Source organism: Balaenoptera acutorostrata, chromosome 16 (assembly GCF_949987535.1).
Source record: "Balaenoptera acutorostrata chromosome 16, mBalAcu1.1, whole genome shotgun sequence".
NCBI classification, from domain to species: domain Eukaryota; kingdom Metazoa; phylum Chordata; class Mammalia; order Artiodactyla; family Balaenopteridae; genus Balaenoptera; species Balaenoptera acutorostrata.
Genome location: NC_080079.1, coordinates 47767468 through 47785299, shown reverse-complemented (window position 1 = coordinate 47785299; position 17832 = coordinate 47767468). Strand labels below are relative to the sequence as shown.

The 17832-nt window shown below is 36.4% G+C and overlaps 1 protein-coding gene across 6 annotated transcripts in view; it reads left to right on the top strand.

Annotated features, from left to right (window-relative positions):
• Window positions 1–17832, top strand: part of ZFAND4 (zinc finger AN1-type containing 4) — an 81633-nt gene that overhangs the window by 44068 nt on the left and 19733 nt on the right. For 5 of the 6 annotated variants that reach the window (XM_057531523.1, XM_007176303.2, XM_007176299.2 and 2 more), the window contains 3 exons: window positions 4348–4423; window positions 5352–5419; window positions 9537–9723. In XM_057531523.1, coding sequence (XP_057387506.1) covers window positions 4348–4423; window positions 5352–5419; window positions 9537–9723 — 331 coding nt within the window. The remainder of the gene's footprint in view (window positions 1–4347; window positions 4424–5351; window positions 5420–9536; window positions 9724–17832) is intronic. The other variant, XM_007176301.2, reaches the window with a different exon arrangement.

The following is a 17832-nucleotide window of genomic DNA, read 5'->3' as shown; positions in this document are numbered from 1 at the left end:
GTGGAATTCTGTTTTTTAATTTTTACTATTAACTCTCTATGGGTTTGTTATTTTTTTTTCTCCTGTTGATTTTTGTGGTGTTCGGGTGTTTTACAGATTCTGTTTAATGGTGCTATGCCAGTTTAGTAATGTCCAGATATTTTCACATATGTTTTATGTCTGTTTTGTGGTGATGGTGGGGAGTGGGGCAGTCGTGATTCCTCCAATTTTGTGGTTATCTTTTGTCTTGCAGGACTCTTAAGTTTTTACTCCTTGTTCCTTTTCCTGCTTAACAATTAATTACTACGGATGCTCTTCCTCTTTTGCTTTTTGCCTCCTGCAGAAGTTCCTTCAGATTGCTTGGCTTTAAAGTCCATTACTTGTAGTCAGTATTCTGGTCTGAGTCCTTTTTGTAGACTTTTGAGACTTAGAACTGCCTTCTTCCTTGTGACGGTTTTATATTGAACTTGTATACTGAACTACCTTCCCTCTCCAAACTTCTCCAAAGTTTTTCTTGATCAGCCCTGCAGGGGCAGGAGCATGAGATTTCCCACACTAGGATAGAGCAATTGCCCCTTTTTATTTCCAGTTATTTTGAAGTTTAGACATTCTCTATCTTCAAGTTATGAGGGCTGAGGGCATAGCTTCTGTGTAGATTCATTTCCCTTCTTATTGTTCTGTATTGTTTTGGAGGAAATATTGGGAGATGGGAACTATGGCCCACCATTGTCTTTAATTATCCATAAGTCCTATTGATTCTGTTTTATTTCCTAAATGTAGATATGAACATGATCTCAAACATACATGTATCTGTATGAAAATTCTACAAACGACACAGGAAACATGTTTGAGTCATTATTAGGGTTAGATGAGGTTGTAAGTGCCCTTTGAAGAAGAGACACCCGGGAATTCTTCTTTTTTCTGTGCACACTCATAAAGAAAAAATGATGTGAGCACACAGGAAAATGTTGGCCGCCTATAAGCTAAGAGAAGAGGTCTCAGAATGAAACTGGTGCTTTGATCTTGGACTTCCCAGCCTCCAGAACTGTGAAAAAATAAATTTCTGTTGTTTAAGCCACCCAGTCTGTGGTGTTTTTGTTATGGCAGCCCAGGCAGACTAAGATACACAGACAACACACACACACACACGTATATTCGCAAATACACGTACACTCATATATCACTTACCATGCCTTTTTTGTAATAGTAAAAAATTGGATAGCTGAAAATATATCTTAGTAGGGGACTGGGTAAATAAATTATGACAGAAACATATATTGGAGCACCGTTCAGTCATTGCATACAATGTATATTTTCACTTATTGATGTGAAAGATGTATACAATATATTAAGTGAAAACAGTTTATAAAACAGCTCAAAGTATGTTACCATTTTATTAAAAAAATAAGTTTTTAAAGAAAATGTACCCCAAATACTGAAAATAGATTTTAATGGACTTAGGATTACATGTAGTTTTAATTTTCTTTTGTATATTTCTGTGTTGTCTTTTTTTATAAGTCGTTATTTTTATAATAAATATTTGAATTTGTAAAAAGTTTTAAAAACACTGAATAGAAAAATCTGTATATACATAATATGTCTTTTGGGAAGACATGTTTGTTTAATAGGAATTAATTTTTCTGGATGTAGTTGTAAGAAATTAGCATTGAGGTTTAAAGGCAAAGGACCACCCTTAAATAGGGTTACCAGATTTCTATTTGCTAAATCTGGCAACCCTATCTTAAAGGAAAGTTGACTTGCTTTGTATATTTGAGATTCCAAAAGTATTCATGGTAGAAAGAACCCTAGTCTTTTTTATTGTGCAAGTGAGGATGCTAAGGCTCACAGAGGTGATGACTTCCTCAAGGTCATCCAGCAACTCAGGTGGCCATCAGGACCACAGCTCAGTCTTGGATGATTCTTGCCACCCTGTTTGCCTATCAACCTTCTATTGTTTTAGCCTGCTAACTGATAGCTAAGTCTATTAAAAGTGATTACAGGAGTTAATCTAAGCAGTGTTGTTATGTTGTCTTTAATCCAGTTCTAAAGTTTTTTTTTTAATGCAATAATACTGTACAATGTTGGTTGAATGTAAATAATGGTATTAACCTACCCAAATTGCTTTATTTAGTTATCCTGGTGAAATCCTGTAATTTTGATTGAAAATATGACCAGAGCAATATTAAAAATTTCTTAATATTAAAATACTTTTAATGTGAAATAATTTCTAGGTTAAAAGCCTTTCCTTACTGGTATTCTTTTATAACTGGAAGCAAAAAAAGTGAACTGTTCCCATTTGGGAGATATATGTATATCCACCTCCTCAGCCCATGTGGGCTGTATTCCATGATGATCTTTTGGAACATTTGGTGAACGTTTAGTAGACATTCAGGTCTACTAACAGGCAACACTACTTAAACATACACCTAGACAGCTACTTTTGCTTTATGGAGTCTGATTTTCTAGAGACTGATTAGCATAAAGGTTGAGTGCAGTCTCTGGAGTTAGCCTGCTGGGGCTTTACATTTCTAATCCACATACGTACTCTCTGGGTGTCACTTAATCTCTTAGTGCTTCAGTTTTATCATCTGTGAAATAAGCATAATGGTGATGCCTGCTTCACAAGATTATTGTTGTTGCAGTTAAATTATGGTAATACAGGTCAAGCATTTATAACCGTGCCTGGCTTATAATAATAAACACTAACACATATAGCACTTACTGCTATTATTCTAGTCAACTTATTTTATAGTATCACAAGCAAAAGTAATTTGAGAAGGCAGTATGTGAGATATTTGAAAAAGATATTCATCAACGTCAGTATCTGTAGCCATTAAATGTTCTATTGAGTAGATAATGTTCACTCTCTGGCTAGTAGTCTTTGGGCATTCAAATGTGCAGTTTGCAAAAAAAAAAAAAGTTTATGCTGGAGTATGGAATCTGCCTTAACATTCCTTTAACGTCACAGAGATGCAAAGAAACTGTCTTGTAGACCATAATTTTCAGCATTGAAAATTGCCCATAATATACTTTTTTTTAAAGATTGAATTATTCTTTAATTAGTGTTCAGACTCTGCAAAAAAGTATGTCAATATGCAGTTATGGACTATAATCACATTCAAACATTAGGGTGGGAGGAATTTTCTAATATATTAATGTTTTATGGGAAATTACACTCTGTGCCCTGTTTGAGGATTATTGACCTTTCCATTTGGAAGAATATGAAAGATGCTATCTGAATCACTAAATAAACTCACATATAAACAATCATTATTCCCTGTGGACATGTTATTCTGGGAACAGACTTTTAGAATACAAAATCTTAGGGGCAAATAAGCTAAATTAAATGTTCCATATATTTTTAAATTTAGATATAATTGACATATTAGTTCTGGGGTACAACATAATGATTTGATATTTGTATATAAAGTTGGCCCTATGTATCCTCTGGTTCTGCATCTGAGGATTTAACCAACTATAGATCGAAATTATTGGGGAAAAAAAATCCAGAAAGTTCCAAAAAGCAAAACTTGAATTTGCATCATGCTGGCAACTATTTACATAGTGTTTACTTTGTATTAAGTATTACAAGTAATCTAGAGATGATTTAAAGTATACAGGAGGATGAGTGTAGGTTATGTGCAAATAAATACTATGTCATTTTGTATAAGGTACTTGAGCATCCGTGGATTTTGGTATTTGCAGGGGACCTGGAACCAATACCCCTCGGATACCAAGGGACTACTGTATTGCAAAATGATCAATGCAGTAAGTCTAGTTAATAGTTAACATCCATGACCATACATAGTTGCAAAATTTTGTTTTCTTATGATGAAAACTTTTAAGATCTACTCTTTTAGCAACTTTCAGATATACAACACAATATTATTAACTATAGTCTCCATGTTGTACATTATATCCCCATGACTTGCTTATTTTATAGCTGGGAGTTTGTACATTTTTAACCCCTTTCACCCATTTTGCTCACCCTCCACTCATAATACACTTTTAATGCTGAATATAACTGAATGAAGGCTGTACTTTGCAGTACTGAGAACTGTCTTCTAGACGTTAGATCTTAAACTCTTCAGGGCTCATTTCAAGGTATCTTTTTAAAGGGCTTCCTAATTTTATACTTTGTTTCAAGGCCAGAGAGTTACTGAAACATACTGTTCTTTTCTAGTGAGTGGATTGGATCATATCTACTTTTAGCCCCGCCTTTTACCTATGATTCTGTACAGTTTAAACATCTAGCATTCAATTTAGAATTGTGTTTATTATTATTTCTTTGATAAAATTGATTTGTATCATACTCTTTCCAAGATACTACTGAATTTTTAACCAATTTTTTTATAACCTTCCCCTAAGGTATTCCCATCTGTCAGCAGCACTTAATTTGGAATAACATGGAACTTGAAGATGATTATTGCTTGAATGATTACAAGTGAGTGTAACTGCATATCAGGTATCTTATAGGCGCTCAGAATTATGACTCCATATACCAGTGTTTTTCTTCTGAATCCTTGAATCATGTCTCTTCTTCTTCTGAATAGTTTTTATCCCTAGATTTTAGTGTAAATCCTGAACTTTAAGATGTGTTGGCTCAGTACCCATGCTACCCGATCTTTGTCCTCTGATTCTTTGTTTTACCTTTTCATTATTCACGCCAAGCTATTTACCCCTGCCTTTTTAGACTTCCTCTTCTTATCTTGCCTTCTTTGCTCCTTTCTTTGAATATTGACTCATTCCCATCTGGCTACCTTCCTTTTCTTTCCATTTTCACAAGAGTACTGGGTAATAGAGTATTGCTCTTCACCAAGTCTTTCATTTTTCTTAGGCCCTCCAAATGCGATACTAAGTGACACTGTGTGCATCAGTGATTGTGGATACACCATCTGAACTTTCTTTGTCTTTCTCCCTTCTCTCACATAATTCTTCATTCTTTCCTTAAAAAAAAAAGGGTCAGAGGCCATGTGGAATAGCTGGGAGCACACTGGGAGTTGGGAGATCTTGTAGATTTGTTATTTTTCTATTGTTTTATTTTATTAAATAGATCTGATATTTCTAGCACTTTGGGTCTTGAACAAGCTTCTTTTCTTCTTAGGGCCTGACATGTGAAATGAAGAGGCTAAACCACAGAGGTCTTTTTCATACTTTTATTCATGTCATATTTAAGGCTTATGAGAACTTCATGTTTTCATTATTTATGCAAGTAAATAAGTTAACATTTTATATTTATGCACATTGCTATATCTTTTTTTTTTATCTTTTAGAGAGTAGGCACTATGATGAACCAGCACATAATTATGTGTATATTTAACACTGATTGTATTTTGATGATTGTGGTTTATTTTTGTGTTAATTATCCACAGCATTTCAGAAGGTTGTACCTTGAAGCTGGTTTTGGCTATGCGTGGTGGACCTATAAATACTAGAAGAGGTAGGCATATGTTAAAATTATGTATATTAAAGCAATTTGACAATAATAATCTTCAAGCTAGGTGATGTTTTTATAGCCTCAGGTTTTATTCAGGTTCTCTTTCTGCTGTTAGGTCTTAGAAGAACCTCATTGTTTCTCCCAGCATTGTTCTTTTTTTATTTTATTTTTTAAAAATTTATTCTATTTTTATTGAAGTATAGTTGATTTACAATGTTGTGTTAGTTTCAGGTTTACAGCAAAGTGATTCAGTTATACATATATATGAATATATATATTTATTTCAGATTCTTTTCCCTTGTAGGTTATTACAAAATATTGAGTATAGTTCCCTGTGCTATATAGTAGGTCCTTCAGCATTGTTTTTTTTTTTAATGCATGAACTACAGTTTAAATTTTTATTATTAATTAATTAATTAATTTATTTATGGCTGCGTTGGGTCTTCGTTTCTGTGCGAGGGCTTTCTCTAGTTATGGCAAGCGGGGGCCACTCTTCATCGCGGTGCGCGGGCCTCTCACTATCGCGGCTTCTCTTGTTGCAGAGCACAGGCTCCAGAAGCGCAGGCTCAGTAATTGTGGCTCATGGGCCCAGTTGCTCCGCGGCATGTGGGATCTTCCCAGACCAGGGCTCGAACCCGTGTCCCCTGCATTGGCAGGCAGATTCTCAACCACTGCGCCACCAGGGAAGCCCTCAGCATTGTTTTTTAAAGGCTAAATGAGAGGCAGGAGCTCATATTCCAGAAAATCTCATGATTCCTTATTCAGTCCAAAGAGATTTAAATATAAACCTCACCAGTATAGGGAAGGGCAGTGGGATGGCATAGTACAAATATTACATTGTTATCATTGTGTTTAGATTTATTTTACTGGTCTTGTTGCTTTTTTAATCCACTGAATCTTCAACTCCTGGGGTAATGATTGTTGTAGGAAATTCCAAAGATACCTCTTAGCCTGGTTTGTGATGCATTTGGGTTTTATAGACATTATCATAGTCCTGTTGAAGCCTTTTTTCAGAATGTGGGTGGTCTCTGAGAGAGACATTCAGCAAACACATTTTCAACATCTACTAGATGTTCAGTGCAGTAGTTCATGGGAGAAGAAGTTCCTGCTTCATCGCAGTGCGCACAATAAACATGTGAAGAACTGATGTTACTTCAAGCAGCTGTAAGTGCTATGGAGGGAATACGGTAGCATGACAGTGTCTGTGGAAGTAGGGTAGTAGGAGGACAATTTTGGAAGAACCCTTGGAGATGATGATGTGAGCAGAGACTTGATTAACAAGAAAGTTCTAAACATGGGAAGAACCGGGAGTGTTCACGTTTGTCCCTGATTCAGGTATATCAGATGGATCCCCACATAGTAGAGGCATGCTTAGATTTCTCAGAGTAGTCCTGCTCTGTGGGCCTCATTTGGGGGAAGGCCTTTGTATTTGTTTGATCCTTCACTAACCAGAAAATTGAATGTTGAGTACTGATTCCACTCATGGCTTATACTTCTTCCACAAGTCAGATTTCATCTCCATGCTTCATAATTTTGATTAGAAAATAGGGTTATCACCATCTATTTCCTAGCTATTTCAAGAGGATTTTGTGAGATATGTTACTTTGGCTGTTGAACTGTTTTGGATAAGTTAGAAGAAAACAAAGATAATAATGTTAGAGCTGATTAACTAGATTCATAATATCAGGGACTTTCTATTAGTTGGACCTATGAAATTGTCCCACGTAACATTAAATGATGTTTATAGTAGCCATTCTGAGGGTAGTAGAAGAACCCTAATGTGTTTACTGAGCCGTTATAAGATGCGAATTTAATGACGTGAATTCCATTGTATTTTATTTTTCAAAGTTTGTTATTTGTGTATAGTATTGTCTTTAAACAGAATGTTTTATCAGGCAACTACTTTTCTTACTAGGACTAAAAAATATGTTTATGAGGATAAGTACCACAGATTCTGAGTTAAAAATACATGTATTTTTTTAACTTAAAACAAAATGAAAGTGGAAGGCATCATTACCCTTTGGTAGTTGAAGCTTTGTAATACTTTTTTCCCTACAACTTCCTGTGCCTTGTTAGTAAATTGAAGAATCAGTACCTAGAACTTGTCTTTTTTTATATTTTAGACTAAGTTCTTAATAATTTTGCCTTTATTGTATCAACTTTTAAAATGAAAGTGTAGCTGTTGTCTACCTTACATCACTGAAAACTTCGTGAAGAAGAAAAACTGTACCCAGATCTAGAAATTCTCCATAATGTATTTCAGAAACCTTATTTTTTAGCTATTGGGTTGGCCAAGAAGTCCGTTTCACAGAAAAATCCGAACGAACTTTTTGGCCAACCCAGTATTTAGTCTTACTTGAAAATTATGGTTTAGAAAATATCTTTATTGTGTGAACTCCAGTAATATTTAGCTTTTAAAATTGTTTTTGAATTAACCATTATCAAAACAACATGGAAAATATTTTCCTGGGAATTCCCTGGTGGTCCAGTGTTTAGGACTCTGCACTTTGACTGCAGCAGGCACAAGTTCCATCCCTGGCCAGGGAACTAAGATCCCGCAAGCTGTGTGGCGTGGCCAAAAAGAAAAAAAAAAAAGCTTTCCTTTCTAAAATTAAATTTTATCCTAAACTATATAGATAATGTTTTACACCTGATGAACTCTAAATGATTTTTCTATTATGAAAAGGGGTGTGCATACATACACATAGGTGCATACACATGTTCAGTGCCAGTGCCTCCCTAAGTAAGGCACACTCTCTTGGTTTAAACAAGACTTTCATGTGGTTTTAGTGATGGTGGTAGCATAGTTTTTGTTTCTTATTAATGTAATGTGGAAAATATAGCATAAACTTAAAATGGCAAGAACCTGTTTTAAAAATGTCCTTTAATATTTACACATCTTGTACCTACGAAAGAGTCTATCAAAACATCCAACTATTTTTGTAAAACAAGGTAAATCATATTATGTTTCTGAAGTTTTTGTGTTTTAGTAGTGTGGAATTGAATTTAGGATATGGGAACATCTTCAATGTTTTTGCCTCATTACTTTCAGAGTTTAATATTTATTATTGCTGTAACTTTGACAGGTTCAGATAACAGTTCAGCACTGTTATTCTGTTAATAAATAAGCTACTTGAATGAAAGTTATAGAGTTTGAGAAATTGTTGCCTCTTTTAAGAAAGAACAAATGTTTCTGCAGCTTGACATGAAAACGTCTTTGGGAGCGAACTTTTTTTCCCTCGGCCATTGCTTAGACTCCCTGATCTGAGGTTCAGGGGCATTTAGAACATTCAGGCTGTGAGCTAGCAGTCTCTTGAGGCTTGTCCCCACCACAGGAGCGGAATCTGTCTGTGGCTGCTGTGGATGAGAGTGGGTTGAAGTGATGGCTGCGCAGTGTCATTCAACCCTGACCACAGCGCCGGGCCGCTAGAGCCACGTGCTCTGACTAGACACATAGATACATACCAGGACAGGTGGGGTCCTGGGAGGATGCTTTCAAGAAACAACATGCTGATCATTACACACATAGCAGTTTTAGCACACTAAGGGACCCCCCCCTTGTGTTCTGGGTTACCGTGTACTTTTAATTGCCTATCTTCACGTCACGAAACAATTCTAAGAAGAATCAGCCTTTATATAAAACCAGAAAGAAAAAAAGGGATTCACTTCTAATTTCTAACATATGTTCCCCAATTGTGTGTGTGTTTGTTTTTTTAATCTAAAGTAAGTGGAATTTACATTGCTTTTTAATTATTGATTGTTGGAACCAATATTGGAAAATATAGGGAGTGGAAGGTGTAAAGTGAAAATAGTTATAGATCATTGTGTCATACAATCAACAAATATACTCTCCAGTGACACAGGAAAAACCTCATGTATTTGGTTAACCCCTGTCTTTGTACATAACAACATAATCATTTCATTTCTTTCATATTAATAAACATAGAAAATGCTGTATTAACTATAAAAAGACCAGAAACTTATTTGAAGAATGTAATATATATGTATTGTATGCATAGGATTGTTGTTCAAATTCAGCACCTTATATCCTGACAGTGTACCAAGATGCATTAAACTTGATATAAATTGAAAGCTTGTTTATCAATTTTTCCATTTGTAGTTCCTATGGAAGATCCACTTAGGGAGATGAATGAGTACATGGATTCCAGTCGAGATGAGGTCTGGGAGAAGACCTCCTGCAACAAACAAGTTACATTTCTGGTATACCGAGAAGGAGATCAATTGAATTTCTTTCGTGTAGTAGACAGGGGAGATGGCACTTTAACACCATTATCTGAATCTTTAAGGTAAATAGGTTTTCATTTGCATGTCTCGCTTAGAAAAGGAGAACACTGTATGATACACCCATAAACCTTATGTTTACCTTGTGTTGTCAAAATAATCTTATTATATTCACAAGACTAACTAAATTTTATTCATTCTCCCCTTTTCCCCCACCCCACCTCAATTATATAATTCTGAAATTGTCCTTCGTATGATTGATATGAGTAATTTCTAAAACTGAAATTTCTTTATGGAGTAGGATTTTTCGTAAAAAATATTTATTTCTGTCACTTTATGAAAGTCTAAAATGCCTACTAGATTATAGAGTCTTGTTATGATAGTGTGTTATTATACAACCGTGGCATAATAGAAAGGGTTAAGCCTAAAGTTGCTCTTTTTTCCAAAGTTTAACTCTGCTGCTTAAAGATGGATAAATCTCTTTACTTCTCTAGTCTTGTTTTCCTACTGTATAAAAGGAGGAGGGGAAATTCCCTGGCGGTCCAGTGGTTAGGACTCCGCACTCTCACTGCCAAGGGCCTGGATTCAGTCCCTGGTCGAGGAACTAAGATCCCCCAAGCTGCACAGCGAGGCCCCCCACAAATAAATAAATAAATAAATAAAAAATAACAAAACATATAATCCTTAAAAGAAAAGAGGAAGAGGAGTTGTTATATTCTAAAATCAGAAGGAAACAACTTAAAGGTACTTAGCTAGGCAACAGAACACTTAGTAAATTGGACAAGGTAACCTTCAAGTTTCTGTGCACTCTGCCTTACTATGATTCTTTACCTCCTTTCACTTTAACACATTTACTAAAAATTTACTGAACTTTTATAGTCAGTCTTTACACTAGGCACTAGGTTATAAAGATTATATTCCCTCCCTTCATGGAGCATGCAATCTGCTATAAATAGTATCTATAATATAATTTTGGCAGTTGTTATAAAAAGACATCAACGTCGCTGGAAAAGCAGATAAGAAGGCCTTCATTTTGCCTGAAAGGCAGGGAGTTAGGGACAACCTCTGAGAAAAAGTGACCTTAAAAGAGGAGTAGGACAGGCAGACAAAGGAAGGAAAGGTATTACGGGTAACTAAATTTAATTCCACAGCACAAAAACCTAGTTGCAATACCGTTCATACAAAAAGTAACTTGTAGTCTGGAAATCAGTTTCTATGCATTGGGAGTCTCGGCACGGTTTAGCCAGGTGCTCTGCTCAGGTTCCCACAAAGCTGCAGTCAAGGTGTTGGCAAAGTTGTACTCTTACCTGGAGGCTTGACTGGGGAAGAGAATCTACTTCTAACCTTACTCACTTTGCTGGCATAATTCATTTCCTGACAGTCATATGACTGAGGGCCCTGGTTCTTTTACTGGCTATTGGGTAGAAGCTTCCCTCAGTTCTCTTTTGATTAACTCAAAATCAACTGATTTGGGGCCTAAGTTACATCTGAAAATCCCTTTACTTTTGCCATATTCTGTTGGATAGAAGCAAGTCATAGGTCATGCCCAAACTCAAGGCTAGGAGAGTATACAGGGAGTGAGCACCAGGAATTGGGAATCCTGGGGATTCCTTTAGGATTCTGCCTCACCTCAGAGTGTTATGTGGAAGAGAGATTATACTCATTCTTTGGGGCCAGAGAGCAGATGTGACAAATGGGCATTGACTGTTGACTCTACGTGTCAGGCTCTGGTTAACATTGCTAACATGCCTTAAACATATGGGCTAAAAGTAGAGAAGAGGGACCAGTGAGGGCTGCAGCTTTAATCCAGGGTCTCTCACTTAGACCATGAGTAGAATTTCTTTATACCAGTCTCTCCATGTGCCAGCTAGCTGTTGTTTTGGTTTTCTTCCTTCGGAAGTCCTCTTTTGGCTCTCCTTTCCTCAAGGAGAAAATCTAAGCTCCGTAGCTTAGCATGGAAGGCCCTTCAAAACCTGTTATCATCATTTTTACAGGTCTTTTTAATTATGCCATGTTTTTGTACATCTTTTTTCCTTTGCTTAAAACATCACTTACTCCTTTTACCCCAGTTTTTCCCCAGTCAACTTCTATTTGTGTTTAAGACACAATCCAAATGTTGTTATGGATTTCAGTTAAAATTGTATTATTATTGTTCCTCTTAAGATATTTTTTATTTTTCTTTTCCTCTCTATTCACTTACCAGAATTGGAGAAGGGATAGGGTGGATGAGGAAGCAGAGCAGAAAACCTCTTCTGGTCATACCTTATCTTGCCTATTCTAGGAGAGGCTTTCTTACTCCACAATAGAGCACAGCAAACTTTTTCTGTAAAGGGCTAGACAGTAACTATTTTAGGGTTTCCAGGCCAAGAGATAAAACTAAGGATACCATGTAAGTACTTATATAACAAGAGAAAACAAATTTTCACAAAATTTTTACAGACAAAATTCAAAATATAAGAATAGTGTGTGTGTGTGTGCGTGTGTGTGTAATTCAGGTCTACTGACGAGAAGAATGGAATTCTTTTGTGTGGAAGTAATAGTTTAGTTAAGGGGTTGAAAGCTAGTGTTGCCTATCAAATTTGCAGAATCAGTTGTAAAAGTTCATTTGTTAATATTGATCTGGAATGAGATTTTATGCACTTTATCTTTGAAAATTTCATTTCACACAGATAGGTACTTGCCAAATAATGATAGCAGTCCATGAGCATATGATTTTAATTGAGCATATTCATCACTTGGAAGGCATTTATAGAATTCTGTTAGTCTTCCCTTGCTGTTTGCCTTTAGCATTTCATTATGTTGCAGATCAGTCACTTCCAATTGAACATAGGTGGAGCTTCTCAATTGCACATTTAAATAGATTTTGAAATACACAGATTTCCTTTAACTTGCAGTGAGGTATGAAAATGCTGCTGGGAGTGTAATTTCAGTTTGGAAAGTATGTCTGCTGCAAATTTGTGTGGGAATGGAGATCTCTCTTTGTTTTTAACTTTTGAAAGCATGATATTACATGTGATTCCAAGTAATGCTAGTTGTCAGTTTGACATTACTGCAGTGTAAGTTTCTCATGTAAGTACTGTTTTGCCTTGTAATTTTAGGTGGAATTCACTAAGGAACATTATCAAGTACACAGCAAAAACTAATTTCCAAAGGCATTCTGCATTGGATATTAGCGGTTGGGAGTGGTTCTTCTCATTCAGAAAAATTCAGTGTCAGCCCTGAGCTGAAAAAAAATCACAATAAAGCTGCTACTGCCAAGCCATTGAACTAATGGTTAAGTCCATGAGACAAATGAAGTCTACCATTGACACTGTTAGTTCCGTAATACATGAAAGATGGAAATATTTACTGCAGGATTACCTGCTGATGAATAACACAATGAGTAACCATAGGTTTTAAACACCTTACATTTCATTAGCTTTGTAAATTTGTCCAAAAAAGCTTTTTTTTCCTGTTCCACACATATTTTTGCTCCATCACTTGTAGATTTTACTTCAAGTTGTACTGTTAGTGTTTTAGCAACTTCTTTGAAAATATTCTTAAATGTAGTTGTTTCATGCAGACAATACATGGGGGCTAGTTCTTCAGTCACTTCAAATTTGGTTTTGATACCCTGAATAAGCAAAAACAACTGAATAGTATCTAGCTTATCTTGACTCATCAAAAGCCAAGGAAAATGACTCCAAATCATTTGCCTGATTTTTTAATTAACTATTGATGTTGCTTCCAGTGTTTTCAACTCTTCTAGAAATTGTTCTTGCCAAAGATGTAGTCTTTAAACAAGTTTATTTTCTTTGGATACATTTTTTCAACTGCTGTGATCAAATATGGCTTAATTAATTCACAATTGGTAAACATTTCCTTGTTTGGCTAGTAAATAAGCCACTCAGAAACTTCTTTTGGTTGCACTCTTATTTTCATTTATTTTTGTGAAGAAATTATACTGTGATGAGATATTCCATTTTAAATTTTCTGCTTTTTCTGACCATTGCTTTCCTGCAAGTTGGGAATGTTGTGATGAGTCCTTAGTCTGATAATGTCCAAATATGTTGTTTTTCTTTAGCATAGCTATAGTGTCATTGTATAATAAACACCATATTTTGCTATTTAGTTGATAGCAAAATGATCCACTCTCTACTGTGTCTTAAAACTGCAGCATTTGAAGTCCACTCTTCTCTTCATTTTGACATGTTGGATACGTACTGGTAATAAAATGTCATTGTACAGTGACACACATGGCAGTCAAAGTGTTGTTGATTATGACTGTGCCACTGTGATTTATAGTGTGCTAAACCACAGTACAAAGCAATGAGAGAGCCACATACAATTTCTTCTGCATCTATTCAACTCTGCCATTGTAGCATAAGAGCAGTATGCAGTGCATGCAATATGTGATCAAGTGAGTGTGGCTGTGTTCCAGCAAAACTTTATTGGACACAAATGTGAATTTCACATAATTTTCACATTATGAAATATTATTATTTTGATTTTTTCGACTATCTAAAAGTGTAAAAACCATTCTTAGCTTGTGGGCCAATCAGAAATAAGTGGTGGGGGCTTCCCTGGTGGTACAGTGGTTAAGAACCCGCCTGCCAATGCAGGGTACACGGGTTCGAGCCCTGGTCCGGGAAGGTGCCACATGCTGTGGAGCAACTAAGCCTGTGCGCCACAACTACTGAGACTGCGCTCTAGAGCCCGCGAGCCACAACTACTGAGCCCGCGAGCCACAACTACTGAAGCGCGCACGCCCAGAGCCCATGCTCCACAACAAGAGAAGCCACCGCAATGAGAAGCCCGCGCACCACAATGAAGAGTAGCCCCCGCTCGCTGCAACTAGAGAAAGCCTGTGCGCAGCAACAAAGACCCAATGCAGCCAAAAATAAATAAATAAAATAAATAAATTTATTAAGAAAAAAAAAGTGGTGGACTGAATTTGACCTTGTTCATAGTTTGCTGACTCTTGCTCTAAGAAGAAACAGAATTATTTGATTCATTCTGATACAAAATCTTGTACCAGTCATCATTTTTAGTCTCAAATCTTTTTAGTTAATTGTGCTACCTTACTGCTTTTTTAAGTGGGAAGAAATAAAAGGAGGCATTGCAACACTTAATTAAATGGTAACTTATCTGTGAAAGTCACATAAGGAGTTGGCTTCAGGGTGAATAATATTCTTGTTGGAATAAATATTACATTTGCCCATCTCTTATTCTTTAATCCTATTATTAGGTTAAAAGATTTAGAAAAAGTTAAATATAGCATTCAAGAAAATATTTAGAATGTTTAAAAATAAAGAAATATTCTTGGATTAAGTTTATAAATTACTGTGTTATCCTGGTCTAGTTACATTTTTCCATTTAGAAAAAAATTGGAATTGGCTTCTAACTGATCTATGCTTTGTGAGAGGAAACACAATAATGTGGTATTTTGAAAAAATTAGGTGAATTTTTTTTTTAACATATATATATTTTTAATGTTTATTTATTTATTTATTTGGTTGCACTGAGTCTTAGTTGCGGCATGCGAACTCTTAGTTGTGGCATGCATGTGGGATTTAGTCCCCTGACCAGGGATTGAACCTGGGCCCCCTGCATTGGGAGCGCAGAGTCTTAACCACTGTGCCACCAGGGAAGTCCCTAAATTAGGTGAATTTAAAAATTTTTTTTATCCTCTAAAATGCAGCCCATGAAATATTTATCATGATTGTACTTTTCAACGTACAAATACACACACACACACACACACACACACACACACACACACACACACTGGTCTCTGTGGGAAAATAGTAAAGGACCAGTTTTTTATGACAGGAAGGTTGGGTCAGAAACCTCTTTTAGTATTTAATATGGATAAATTTAAAATGCTACAGGACATAACAGAGAAGTAGTTGAAGTTAAAGTATTATAAGGTGACCAAGAATAGAATATACTTGAGTCATTCCTTCCAACTCCAAGGGTGAACTGGCAAAAATCTTCACCTCAACCTTCCTTTTCAGGTATAGTTAAGTTCAAGATGAGAGCCTTCACATGCTATAAATTCTGTTACTTAATTTGGACACATAAGTATGACGCAGTAAGGTCTATTGTTTGGTGCCTGGGGAAGCAATAGGAAGTAGTATCAAGAATAGACTTTGGGGGGCTTCCCTGGTGGCGCAGTGGTTGAGAATCTGCCTGCTAATGCAGGGGACACGGGTTCGAGCCCTGGTCTGGGAAGATCCCACATGCCACGGAGCAGCTGGGCCCGTGAGCCACAATTGCTGAGCCTGCGCGTCTGGAGCCTGTGCCCCGCGACGGGAGGGGCCGCGATAGAGAAAGGCCCGCGCACCGCGATGAAGGGCGGTCCCCGCACCGCGATGAAGAGTGGCCCCCGCTTGCCGCAACTGGAGAAAGCCCTCGCACGAACCGAAGACCCAACACAGCCAAAAATAAATAAATAAATAAATAAATAAGAAAATCCTTTAAAAAAAAAAAAAAAAAAAAAAAAAAAGAATAGACTTTGGAACCAGACAGAGGATTTGAATCTTAGGTGCACCATTTACTGGGTCTCTGGTCTTGAACAAAATCATTTAACCTCTCTCAACTGCAGGTTCCTCATTTATAAAATGGGATGTAATATCATCTTATGTAGTTTTTGTGAGGATTAGAAATAATAATGCGGAAAGTGCCTGGCAGAGTAGGCATTCAGTAAATGGTAGCAGTGTCAATTTAGTGTTGTGTCCATTGTGTCAATTTTCATATTATACTAGGCATCTATAATAGATCGAAATGATAGTCACGAGTCAAACACTAGGGACTGAATTGGCTATGGAGACCAATTTCTGCCCTTCTTCCTCCTGATACCTGTGGCTGCTGTGCAATGTAATTAACCCATGATTTCAGAATGTCACCAGTTTCACCATGTAAAGTTTAGGAATGGGGCTATCCACTCTCTGCTTTACCTTTGTGTGGTGGTAGTATGTCCTTCAGAAGTGTTATGGAATATGCCCTATTAAGGTTATCTTAAATTGTTTCCATTTCTTACAACCATATAGAACAGGAAGTCTTATTCTCATACTTCTTTAGCATAGATACAGTAAATTGGGCACGGTGACTAGTGCACATGCTTCTTATGCTCAATTTAAAATTTCAGTCATTCTTCAAATATGCTGACCTTGTGTACCATTTTAATTTTCCCATTACTGAAAAAGCTGAATGAAATTTTAATTATGTTTGCGTTCAGTTTAGCAAACGTTTGTTAAATGTGTGCCAAGCATTGTGCCAGGTGCTAAGACTAGGAAGATGAGCAAAGCCTAATATATATATTTTTTAATTTATTTTTGGCTGCGTTAGGTCTTCATTGCTGCCTGCGGGCTTTCTCTAGTTGTGGTGAGCAGGGGCTACTCTTCACTGCGGTGCGCAGGCTTCTCATTGCAGTGGCTTCTCTTGTGGAGCACGGGCTCTAGGCGCACGGGCTTCAGTAGTTGTGGCACGCAGGCTCAGTAGTTGTGGCGCACAGGCTTAGCTGCCCCGCAGCATGTGGGATCTTCCCAGATCAGGGATCGAACCTGTGTCCCCTGCATTGGCAGGCGGATTCTTAACCACTGAGCCATCAGAGAAGTCCCAAGCCTAATATTAATATCTGCTTTCAACTTGCTTACATATGGGGGAATAAAGGGGAAAGATAGACATATAAGAATAAATATGAGGATAGTGTGATAGTGCCATTATATTATGGCATTATATTGTGGCATTCTGTAGTCAAAGAGAAAGGGCTCCAGATAATAAATATGTTAAGTTATGAATAAATGTTATTGTGATTGATCAGTAATTGGAATGTTTTATATGTTTAATAATTTGTGTCATGACTTGACCAAGGTGTCTTTTTTCATTTTAAAATCTGTGCTATTCTGTCTGGTTACATTTCCAAACATAAAAGATCTTCACTTATGGTATACTGACTTCAGAAAAGCTCAGCTATACTAGATTTTCAGTAATTCTAGATCATGATATTTATCCCCATTTACTTTTTTTCTCATAAGAAATATATTTTTGAAATACATTTGCCTTGAATTTACATTGACAAGATGGATTTATCGTTTTATCATTAGCAACATCTATAGTTTGTATTGCATTTAAAATATTTTTAGTCATTGGGCAGGTATAAGGTGCATTTCATTAGTAATTATTATTTTCTT